The sequence below is a fragment of the Podarcis muralis genome, chromosome 17 (genome assembly GCF_964188315.1).
Source record: "Podarcis muralis chromosome 17, rPodMur119.hap1.1, whole genome shotgun sequence".
In the NCBI taxonomy this organism is placed as follows: domain Eukaryota; kingdom Metazoa; phylum Chordata; class Lepidosauria; order Squamata; family Lacertidae; genus Podarcis; species Podarcis muralis.
Window position 1 is genome coordinate 7,427,735 of NC_135671.1, and position 12,458 is coordinate 7,440,192.

At 45.3% G+C, this 12,458-nt stretch overlaps 1 protein-coding gene across 2 annotated transcripts in view; it reads right to left on the reverse strand.

The window, feature by feature from the left end:
- The window catches only part of ELP1 (elongator acetyltransferase complex subunit 1), a 48,795-nt gene extending 38,173 nt beyond the window's left edge, over positions 1-10,622 (reverse strand). For both annotated transcript variants that reach the window (XR_013391169.1, XM_028712194.2), the window contains exons 1-10: positions 10,512-10,622; positions 9,017-9,252; positions 7,678-7,830; positions 6,548-6,629; positions 5,031-5,111; positions 3,950-4,035; positions 3,143-3,242; positions 1,975-2,065; positions 673-796; positions 125-218 (exon numbers count right to left, since the gene is read on the reverse strand). Coding sequence is in view for 1 of the 2 variants with exons in the window: in XM_028712194.2 (XP_028568027.2) it covers positions 125-218; positions 673-796; positions 1,975-2,065; positions 3,143-3,242; positions 3,950-4,035; positions 5,031-5,111; positions 6,548-6,629; positions 7,678-7,830; positions 9,017-9,166 (961 nt within the window). In the remaining variant the exon portion in view is untranslated. The remainder of the gene's footprint in view (positions 1-124; positions 219-672; positions 797-1,974; positions 2,066-3,142; positions 3,243-3,949; positions 4,036-5,030; positions 5,112-6,547; positions 6,630-7,677; positions 7,831-9,016; positions 9,253-10,511) is intronic.
- Between the last annotated feature and the right edge of the window lie 1,836 nt (positions 10,623-12,458).

Here is a 12,458-nt window from a genome sequence, read left to right on the forward strand (position 1 = left end):
CACTGTGTAAGTTTGAAAATGGGAATGTCACTCTGCTAAATTATAGAACTTGTTAATGCAAGTTGGAAAGGATATTGTTAAACAATATATCCTCTCCTGCCTCCCTGAACATTCCCACACTTACCATATGTCTTTGGTTGAGTTGTATCTTCTGTTTTCAGCTCTTCCAACCATACTGCCAATATCATGGAGTCTGAATTCCAGAGTAGCTCATTTACCTAAAGCAACATGGATTGGGGTGTCATATGAAGCCAGAGCCATTTCCAACAGAATTTATTTTCCTTCAGTCGAGTAACATCTCCTTCACAATTTAAAACAATGATTTCTAAAGAATTCTAAATCCCTCCAAACAAGGGGAGGGCAAGAAATCTTCAGATTCAGTTAGCTGGCTACTACAGTGGTACCTCAGTTTTCGAACGTCACCCATTCCAGAAGTCCGTTCGAATTCTGAAACATTCAAAAACTGAAAACTGAAAGCGGAAGCCTCAATACAGAAAACTCAAAACAGAAGCTGTGTTTCCTGTTTGACTTCTGGGGCGCGTTCGAAAACTGAGGCATTTACTTCCGGGTTTTCGGCATTCGAATTCCGAAATGTTCGACTGTGGAGGCGTTCAAAAACCGAGGTACCACTGTATTCAGTTTACAAACCCTTCAGAAAGAGGGTCATCTTACCTTGACTTGGCCTTTCTGGAAGGGAAGTGTGAATTCACCATGAAGAAGTCCGTTTTTTTCAAAGAACACAACGTCATGTTTGTTGGCTTTATCTTGTGTGGATGCAATTAAGCTTCCAGAGGGCCTCGACAAATAAAATGAAAGTGCAAGCTAGGACAACGTTTCGGACAATTCCTCAAGCATGTATTTTTATTTTTTTAAAAAGATGAACTAGTGAAATGTCTGTCAAAAGGAAAGGTGGAAGGTGAAGAAGGGAGACCCTATATACAGTGGTACCTTGGGTTAAGTACTTAATTCATTCAGGAGGTCCGTTCTTAACCTGAAACTGTTCTTAACTTGAAGCACCACTTTAGCTAATGGGTCCTCTTGCTGCTGCCGTGCCGCCGGAGCACAATTTCTGTTTTCATCCTGAAGCAAAGTTCTTAACCCAAGGTACTATTTCTGGGTTAGCAGAGTCTGTAAACTGAAGCGAATGTAACCTGAAGCATATGTAACCCGAGGTACCACTGTATATTGCAGAGAACTTCTGAAGTTGGAGGTTCCTCCTGTGTTTTCTAGAGTACAGCCCCTCAGAACAAAATGGTCGCCATTGAGAAACAAGCATTCCCCTCCAGCTCAGCCCCCCATCTACAACCACCTGCAGGAACTTTCCCAAGGGGGTGGGTGAAAGCCAGTACTACAAATATATACATACAAACTGACATTGCTAGAGTCAGAGAACAGGGCTACCATTTCTCGTAGATCTGGGAACTCAACAACAGCGAATCCTGAGTAGATCTAAAGCCTTGGCCTCTGAGAAATTTATATGCAAGGCCTACCCCTTCATTGCTCCTCAATGCCCTGCTGTCTGGGAGGCAAACAAAACCGGTCCACCCACCACTGAAATTCTCACTTCTTTCCCCATTTCCCTCCATCTCTTCCAGCCTTTAATTCAGGCTTCCTCAGACTCGGCCCTCCAGCTGTTTGGGGCCTACAACTCCCATGATCCTTAGCTAGCAGGACCAGTGGTCAGGGATGATGGGAACTGTAGTCTGAAAACATCTGGAGGAAGCCTGCTTTAATTAATGGCACCGCTGCTAAATTCAACTTCACAAACTACATTTCCCAGGATCCTTTGGGGGGAGCCACGACTGTTAAAGTGGTATGATACTGCTTTAAATGTATAGTGCAGGTGGGGCCTAAGTGGGTTTCAACAGTGAAGTCACCACCTTTAAAATCCATGGCTGCTGAAGTTTCAATGGGCATATGTGAACACAACGCAAACTCATTGCGCACCACAAAACACAACTCTTCCCTACTCACTTCCACGCCAGTGCTTGTTCTAACCCTGGGACGGGCTCACTTGTAGTCTGCAGAACAAGCTCTCTGCTCCACACCCTGACTTTCCGAGCTCCTGCATTTTCAGAGGGGGTAGGTGGAGAGAAACATGCACACAGTAGACTCAATATAATTGTTTTCCAAGCTTCAGGATCTGCAGACTATGTTTCACCCATCAAGTCTTCCAGGCAGCCTTATCAGACAACACAGGTTAATATTAGAATCTTGAGCAGCTGTGCATTCATTGATTGCTCACAGTCTGTCTGATGGAGACTTTCCTCTTTTTAAGGAAACTGGCGCAACGCCTATCATTATGACCGTACACAATATGTGTGAACCCATGCGCAGGGACACCATAGGTGTGTTTGCATGCAATATACATGTATGTCCTCTGCACCCGGATGGCGCTGTGGGTTAAACCACTGAGCCTAGAACTTGCCGATCCGACGGTCGGTGGTTTGAATCCCCGCGACGGGGTGAACTCCCATTGCTCAGTCCTTGCTCCTGCCCACCTAGCAATTTGAAAGCACGTCAAAGTGCAAGTAGATAAATAGGTACCGCTCCGGCGGGAAAGTAAATGGTGTTTCCGTGCGCTGCTCTGGTTCGCCAGAAGTGGCTTAGTCATGCTGGCCACATGACCCGGAAGCTGTACACCAGCACCCTCGGCCAATAAAGCGAGATGAGCGCCGCAACCCCAGAGTCGGTCACGACTGGACCTAATGGTCAGGGGTCCCTTTACCTTTACCTTATCTACCCAGTATCCCAACTGCAACACTGTAGCCATGAGAGAAAATAAAAACGATGCACTCAAGGATACCACTGATTACCTCAGTGCCTGGGGTGGGAATAGCTCTTGTGTTTCCTTAACTGTGTATCAGGATGTGGCCCGTTTATGTTACTGCAACAGGAACCACATAGAACTGAGATAGCACATCTGCCTATGTCTTCTTGGAGTTCTGTCTCTTAAGGAGACATTAAGGGTATGAACAGAGCCATGAGAAATACCGGTACCTTAACAATATATGTTAATAACGGAATTGATGATAGAGTATTCTTACTTTTTAAAATACAATTTTTTTTATCCCTTATCCAAGCAGGTGTTATGTGGTTTTTTTAAGCAAAAAGCATTTTATTGTTTTGAACTCATACTAACCTGTCTCTGGGCAAACAGCACTCACTGCAAAGTACTGTCCATCTCCTCTCCAGGTGATTCGAGGTCTACGGTCATCCCATGGCAGAGCAGGCAGCACTTCCTGGGGAAATAAATGATGATGCACTTCCTGTTAACCGAGACACAAGAGGCAGGTGGCTATGTGCCATTTACTCCTAGTCCCCACCCCACCCCACCTTGTTTGCTAGCTTAATTTTCCCACGGATGAGACTGAAAAACCGAGAGCCTGCTCTGATTGGCTGCAGTCACACGACACAGTAAACCATAGTGAATAACAGAAACAAACCACAAACTCTGGCTTTACAAACTGTTGCTTGCTTCAACCCCAAACAAACCACAATATATGATATGAAACCATTCTTTGCTAAGAAATCATGGCTTATTGGAACAAAACAAACCAAAATCCCCACTATGAACATATCACTAATTTAGGAACTGTGATTTGTCGTTCCATCCTATGCTAGGAGCATGGCAATGTGAGAGCGATCCTCACGTTCAGAGTAAACAACTATGGGATGTGCAAACTGGGCCTTATATTTCAATTCAGTGTGTGAATAGGCTTAGGGACCTTCACGAACGAGTGGACATTTCAAACTGGATCGCCTCAATCCAACACTCTAACCACTACACCACACTAGCTCTGTGATCGTATTTAATGCAGGTATTCCAAGAAGAACAATTCATTCAAATAGGGGTGTGTGCCTTTCTTACATCCATCATTTTGCCATTGTATACATTTTATACTTACTTGTGTACACACATAACCAATATTTATAATGAATACAGTACCACTGGCTTGGTGCGAGCTGCCTTCTTGCCTTCTGATCCATGAAACTGAGTTTCCTTTTTACCCCAACCAACAGTAATAAACTTTCCTAGAAGTTAACAAATTAGCAGCATTTGTGGTGTGACACTTTCAACAATCAGACAAAAATGTATTGCCCACCCCGTCAAGCTTCACAAGACTTCATTCTCGTTCTCAAAATCGTTTGCAAGCTTTACAAGTCACCGTGCCAACCATCTGATATCAACTTCATTGTTGGAGACCAGCAGTAGACCTTAAGAGTTTATGAAGTCTTGATTCAGACAAAAACATGGTATCTCTTTCTATTATTCTTACAGGGGGCTATACCTCTCCATCCACAGATAAGCTAAAAGCGTCTGTCACATTTCAGGGACACATTCCAGCCAGGCAAAGATAAACACACAAAAAGGACATGGAGCAGGGCTAGGTAAAGGTAAAGGGACCCCTGACCATTAGGTCCAGTCGTGTCCAACTCTGGGGTTGTGGCACTCATCTCACTTAATTGGCCGAGGGAGCTGGCGTACAGCTTCCGGGTCATGTGGCCAGCATGACTAAGCCACTTCTGGAGAACCAGAGCAGCACACAGAAACACTGTTTACCTTCCTGCTGGAGCGGTACCTATTTATCTACTTGAACTGGCGTGCTTTTGAACTGCTAGGCTGGCAGAAGCAGGGACCGAGCAACGGGAGCTCACCCCGTTGTAGGGATTCGAACCGCCAACCTTCTGATCGGCAAGTCCTAGGCTCTGTGGTTTAACCCACAGCGCCACCCGTGTCCCTGGAGCAGGGCTACTGAAGGCTAAATAGTTATCTGGAGGGCCACATGTGGCCCCCAGGCCTGAAGTTCCCTGCATCCTGCATTGTAGAGTCTGCACTGAACAGGAGCTTGAACTAGGTGTCTTCTCAAGTCCCTTCCAACCTTGTAACAGTCAAAATGAGCAGCTGGATCCAGTTGTCTGCTGCGGTAATTTCAGTTTTCATTTGGTTCTGCCTATGCATTTCGTTCAATTTTTAAAACTGCCGCCGTGCAATTTTTGAGCATCCCGTATCTGCAGCACCAACTCACCTTCTCCAAAGTCATCTTGGTGGATTTGACTTTCTGTAATAGGTTCAAAGTCCCTCGTCATCAGGATGAGAGTCTGCTGACCTGTGTCATAGAGTGAACAGCAATGGACTTTAAAATCAAGATTCTGCCAAGATGAACTAATATAGCTTACTTATCACACCACAGAATTCCAACCCTTCTTCTGCGGCTGTTGGGACAGCACTACATTCTCTTTTCCTAGACCACTGTTTTACTTATATCATTAGCATTACATAGGCTTCTCCAGTTCTTACTTGATATTTAACAAATATGGATGTACTCTTACATGACATTGTCTAATACTGCTTCCGCCCCAGTGTTTCTTTATTATTTGGATTTGGTACATTTCATGCAACCTACCTAGACATTCTACCACATTAAATGCAACATAAATTGTATAAATAAAACAAGAGATTTAGGCTACAATGATGTCTTTCAACAAGCTTTCTAAAAGCTTAAACCCAGTTGATAACTGTATTGGATTTGACTTGATTTTATGTACTGGTATGTGTTTTTCTGTTTGGTTTTTAAATGTTTCAATATATGCAGTTTTAACTGTTTTTATATACGTAACTGTTTTATATATGTGATTAAACTTCGAATCGTTTTGGGATGCCTCATATGAAGCGATTTGTAAGTGAACTAGATAAACAAACATGTGATTCCCAATATTTTAAAGTCTTCTAAAAAATAATACAGTGGTGCCTCTGGTTACATTCTTAATTCATTCCGAAGGTCTGTTCTTAACCTGAAATTGTTCTTAACCTGAAGCACCACTTTAGCTAATGGGGCCTCCTGCTGCCGCCACACTGCCAGAGCACGATTTCTGTTCTCATCCTGAAGCAAAGTTCTTAACCTGAGGTAATATTTCTGGGTTAGTGGAGTCTGTAACCTGAAGTGTATGTAACCTGAAGCGTATGTAGCCTGAGGTACCACTGTATTCAGTTAGCACATGACAAAGACATTTAAACTCGAAGAACAGCTGACAAAACAGTAGCAGAATATTAACTTAATAGTTATTACTTCTGTATTGCCATTAAACGTAAAAAGTGACTGCTTTCAGTAGGACCTTCTGGATCTCACAGACACAGAGACTTTGTGCAGATCTGATGCTGGTTCAAAGAAAAGCTTGGTCTGCCAAGTGGTTCAGAAACAGGTATGTGCTCCCCATTCCTCTTGCTCTCATCAGAAGTAATTCCCCCCACCCTAAATCATACTGATTTAGTGTTACAGGTGCACTGATGCTGACAACTGTTAAATGCTAACTAAGCCGGTTTTCTTGTCAAACCAAGGCCTGAAGCCAAGCTTGGAAGTTGGTTCAGTAAAGAAGAGAATCGGATTCACAGCCAGCACTGGTGAACCTGTAACACTAACCCGGAAAGCGCACAGTTCCCAAGGCCTATTACGGTTTTGCAATGGGTCAGCGTTATATCATCTCCAATGGACCAAAAGGTAAGGAACGAGGCTGAAAGGATTGGCTTTGGAACGTTGCTCCACACCTGTGGCAAGGAGAACGAGCTCTTGGTCAGGACTCCAGCTCATCACAGTTAGACCGCTGTCCACACTCCCGACACACTCCAACTGCAAAAAGATTGAAGACTGTTAACTCATGCTGCTGCTCCTGTGCCTTTTAACAGCAGCTTGACACAACCTCACAAGGAATTTGACAGTGTCAAATGGAGGATAAAGCCATTAAAGGGTACTAGCCGAGGTTGCGATGTACTCCCTCCGATTACAGAGGAAGCATGCCTCTGAATGTCAGCTGCAGGGAACTACAAGTAGAAGAAGAAGAAGAAGAATTTGGATTTGATATCCCGCTTTATCACTACCCGAAGGAGTCTCAAAGCGGCTAACAATCTCCTCTCCCCCACAACAAACACTCTGTGAGGTGAGTGGGGCTGAGAGACTTCAGAGAAATGTGACTAGCCCAAGGTCACCCAGCAGCTGCATGTGGAGGAGCGGGGAAGCGAACCCGGTTCCCCAGATTACAAGTCTACCATTCTTAACCACTGCATTCAAGTCCTGTTTAGAGGCTTCCCATAGATCAAAGTGGTCCAACAGGTGGCCCAAGGGCCACATATGTCGCTTGAGGGCTTTTTTGTGGCCTTCAGCAACATTTGACGCTTCCACAACCCTTGCGCTGCCTTCCCAAAGTCGGTAAACAAGGCGCTGTGCTTTGGGAAGGTGGTGTGAGGGCTCTGACAGGATTCTAGTTATTCCTTTTAACTTTCCGAAACCCTAGTTAGTGCTTTCCCAGCTTTGGGAAGGAGGTGGAAGTGCTCTAGATGTGGCAGCTAGACTGGTGACTGGGAGTGGCCGCCGAGACCATATAAAACTGGTTCTGAAAGATCTACATTGGCTCCCAGTACGTTTCCGAGCACAATTCAAAGTGTTGGTGCTGACCTTTAAAGCCCTAAACGGCCTCGGCCCAGTATACCTGAAAGAGCGTCTCCACCCCCATTGTTCAGCCCGGACACTGAGGTCCAACTCCGAGGGCCTTCTGGCGATTCCCTCACTGCAAGAAGCGAAGTTACAGGGAACCAGGCAGAGGGCCTTCTTGGTAGTGGCACCAACCCTGTGGAATGCCCTCCCATCAGATGTCACGGAAATAAACAGCTATCTGTCATACCTGGTTTGTGTTCAGATTGCACAGTATGACGTCTCCAGTCGCAGTAGCCACACAGACAAATTCCTGATCAGGCAAATCCTCAATGCCCACAATGAACCCGCTTCCATCTTCTGGCAGAAAACCCTCAGCTAACAAAGAAACTTCATTTGTGACCTTTAAAACAGAGACAAGGACCCGCTATAATGCAAACACGTTGATTTGATCATGCGAGTTGGCTCTTAGCGGAAGACCACTACCAACATGTGCGTTAAACTGCAGTTATTTGCTGGTGCTGCTGCAAACTGCTGGAATCATCCTAGCAAAAATGCATGTTCATCTGGCATACACATAATCTACAAAAATATGTGGATATATTTTGATTACCCTTTTACTAGGATTCTATGCAATGGCTTAGCATCCAACACACTGGGAAATTATAGAATGCCTCTTTACTGATTGCTTTGAGATGCTGGTGTTGATGGGTTAATTATTTTTATATTAATTGCTGTGATGAATTTAAATTCTGTTGTACTTGATGAGATGTATATTACCCCGTACACCTTGAGGTTGATGGGTACACTACACATCACCATCATCATCATCATCACAGAAAGCAGTGGTTTGCAAACTTGTTTTCTTAGGAATCGTGAAGTCCTTTGGAAATCTGTCAGGGGTTCCTTACTGAGGAGATCAGTAATAGCATAGAAAATTTAGTGAAACATACTATAACTGAACATTCCCTTCAAAGTGCAGTCATGGGAGTACAGTGAGCAAATTCTGGTGCACTTTTGGTTCATGAACACAGCAAAACCTAACAAGCCTGGTCAGCAACAACCAGCAAGACCTGGAAGTATGTTCTAGAATATATCCCAGAATCCTTTGCAATATGCAGAGGTTCTGTAGCAGAGGCACAGAAATGATTCTTCAGCAGACACACCAACATGGCAAGGATTTCCTGGGAGCAGAAAATCGAAAGACTGCCGCCTTGAACATTTTAGTGTTTATCTACACTCTTCTGCAAATACACACACACACACACACACACAATTTGAACGTCTTTAATAAAAATTATCCACATGCTTTCTGGCTTGCAAACTTAACTCAAGAATCTAATTTTTTAACACCAGAAATTATCTCTGTATGGAGTAGTGAATAAAATACATTGTTGAAAGCATGCTTAGGTTCAATTCCTTCCTTTGACTGAAAGTATTTTATGCCCAAATATTCACATCATTAGGCCTCACCCTATGAAAAGCCAAGGGCTCACTATGGAGAAGCGGCAAAAGTAGTCGGCAATGGACTGTTGCTAGGCAGGCAGCTCTTAGAATGCAAAAACCAAAACTGACATGTGCTATCTCACCTCTTGTGTGGTAGGATCCACCTCCACAATTCCATACTCTGTACTGACTAATAACGTCCCCTTGTCTGTATGGAGACAGAAGCCTTGAGGAGTTCCAACAGTCCGGACTGGCTGGCATTCCCAAGTTCTCAGCAATTTTAGATTTCTCATGCTGTCTTCAGTGCATACAACTGAAAAGGGGTAAAAAGGAATTGCTCCTCTCGCCCTAAAGACCAACTCAAAGTAACGGACTGCACCTAAATAAAAAAGAAGAGAGAAGCATGCATTGAAAAATGTTAATTCTTGAACACAAATATTTGAAACAGTGTCAGGAAACTAAAATTGGAAGTGCTTCCAGACAGGGGGCTTTATATGGTTGTAACCAGGGCCGGATTTAGGTTTGATGAGGCCCTAAGCTACTGAAGGTAATGGGGCCCTTTATATGTCCAGCTATCCTTTGTCAACAACAAATTGTCACTGTTTTTTGTGTTGAATATATGCTATATGGTCATTTATGGACCTAATAGGCATCTAAAGCCATTTGCACATAACAAAATATGTATTTTATCAAAGTAAATGTTGAACTGAAATACAATTAAGAAGAAGTATATTAATAGTGACATTTGAGGGAGCAGGCTAGCAGGCAGGGCCCATTACTTACATTATAGGAGCCTACACAACACAAAACACTGTTGCTGTATGTAGGTTTTATTTTATTTGTTTTTTATCTTATATTTTGGAAATGTACATCCAGTTTTTTACCCCTTTAATTTTTTTGGGGGCCCCCATGAGAGTCGGGCCCTTATAGCTTATACGTAAATCCAACACAGGGACGTGGGTGGCGCTGTGTGTTAAACCACAGAGCCTAGGACTTGCCGATCAGAAGGTCGGCGGTTCGAATCCCCATGATGGGGTGAGCTCCCGTTACTCGGTCCCTGCTCCTGCCAACTTAACAGTTCGAAAGCACGTCAAGTGCAAGTAGATAAATAGGTACCACTCTGGTGGGAAGGTAACGGCGTTTCTGTGCACTGCTCTGGTTCGCCAGAAGCGGCTTAGTCATGCTGGCCACATGACCCGGAAGCCGTACGCCGGCTCCCTCGGCCAATAAAGCGAGATGAGCGCCGCAACCCCAGAATCAGTCACGACTGGACCTAATGGTCAGGGGTCCCTTTACCTTTTAAAACCGACACTGTATGGTTGTTGTAACAAACAGATCGGTGGCAGAAGACTTGCATGCACGAGGAGTACAGATCCTACAGTAAACACCCGTCTTGAAACACGGTAGAACTGTACCATGATGGAGAGCTAGCTAGTTTTAAGCACATCCAAAGATTGTTCTGTTTAAGAAAATAAAATAAAATGGGGGGCGATGGAGGGATATTTTGCAACCAAGGGCCCCGTCATTCCGCCCTTCACCTGCTTGTAAGGTGATAATTCGCAAAAACCAGACCCCTCAGCTGTGGGAGAGGAGAGGGCACCCCCAACCCCTGGGGTGCAGGTGGCACCGCGCGCTCACCTTACAACCAGCGGCTCCCAACTGCCCGCGTGCAACTTCGCCGGAGACGCAGCGCGCCTGCCATAGTCAAGCCACTGTGCGGGCAGAGCCAGGGGTCGAGCATGCTCAGTGGAGATCGCGAAGCCGAACCGGAAGAGGGCGGCTCTGCGCATGCTCGGAGGCATTCTGAAGCCGAACCAAGTGAGGGCAGCGCTGCTATGCCAGCGGTAGAAATCTCATCCTGGCCATTATATTTAAAGGGAGCGTGGTGGTTCCTTAAGGATCAGTCCAGAGTCTGAGACTTCAGTGACTTGTTTGCCCTTTCAGCAGCCTTTAGTGCCCGGGAGTGGGTTCTTTTCATTGAAGAGAAACTGCTTAGGGTATTAAGAGTGGTTTGTTGTTCTTTTTTTAAAGGGCATCGTGAGAAAGAAAGTGGAATCCTGAAATCAATAACTCAGCTAATAACGCTTTATATAATAACAGCGCTGGATAGTTTGCCAGTATTAAAGAACGGATAATTAGACGCAGCTTTTGGTTGTGCTAGCTAAGTTGCTGAAAGAAACGAGCATGTCCTTCGTTTTTTGCTCTTGCAAGAATAATAAATAAATGGCGCGTGAATCTGAGCTTCCAAGTTCAAGGGCATACGATGATCTAGCTCGCGATGATTTATCGCTCAGGTGCGCTCGGGTCTTTATCTTGCAGGAGTTTGCGCCAGTCCTATGCAACTTGCTGTAAACCTCAAAGCACTTCCGATCAGGCATCTGCGGGCATTCGCTGGTACCGGGCGACATCGCGGGAATCAAGGCTGCAAACCCATTAAATCTGCGCGGGCTTGCAAAAAGGCGAGTGCGTGCATTCAAGTTGCCCAGCGCAGCGACTTCTAGCAGCTGTACGGGAAAGAGACGGGCTTTGCGCAGCATTTGATCTCGCATGACCATAGCTGTCAAGGTTTCCCTTTTTTAAAAAGGGAAATTCCCTTATTCCGAATAGGATTCCTCGCAAGAAAAGGGAAAAGTTGACAGCTATGCGCATGACATGTTATTGGCATGCCGTTGCGCATTCTGTAAAGATATCCTTTCCCTATAAGTAAAAATAAAATAAAATAGGCGCAGGCAACTGGGTTGGTTTATTGGGGGTGGATAGGAAATCTACAGCCAGGTATTATTAGGACCAGCTTAAAGCGTCGCAAAATAAGCCGCAAACTTTTGAGCTCTCCAGGGGGAAAAAATCGCCCTCGCCTCGGGCAAGAACGTGCAATATTTCTTGGAGAAAGACGCGCTTCCCCCGCCAAGCGCGCAGCGGCGGAATGCATTGTTGTCTTCCTTTCCGCTCCTTCGCGGCTTGCCATGCCGGGACCGCCTGGCACCGCCCCGCCCCAGCCGACCAGGAAACAGCCGCTGCTCGCTGGCTCGATCCTTGCTCCATAACATTTGCGGCCGTTTGATCAGGAAGCGGATCGGGCCCTTTGCAGGCGCAGCTGCTTCTGCCGAAGGGCGAGTGAAGGTAAGAGCTGAAAGAGTGACTTGCTCGCTTGCTTGGGCAAAATTGGGTATACTTTACGCACATGCAGTCCTCCTCTGTTGAGTGGGGTTTGTTTGTTTCCCCCCCCCCCAACTCCCTTAGCAACGCCACTTTTCTTACTTGAAGGACTGAGCTGGGTAGTTTTTGACAGCAGGAAAGAAAGCAGTTCAACAGGTGAAGCATGGAGGTACTGTGATAGGCAGGAGTGCCAGCCAGCTTGGCCCGGCGTCAGGCGACAGCAAAAAACTGCCAAGTTTTTAGCGGGGGCAATTAGAATAAGATCTACTATTTGATTATTGATGTAAACCTCCGAAATGTATTTTGTACATTTAACTCTGTCTTCAGTAAAGGTAAAGGGACCCCTGACCGTTAGGTCCAGTCGTGGCCAACTCTGGGGTTGCGGCGCTCATCTCGCTTTATTGGCCGAGGGAGCCGGCGTACAGCTTC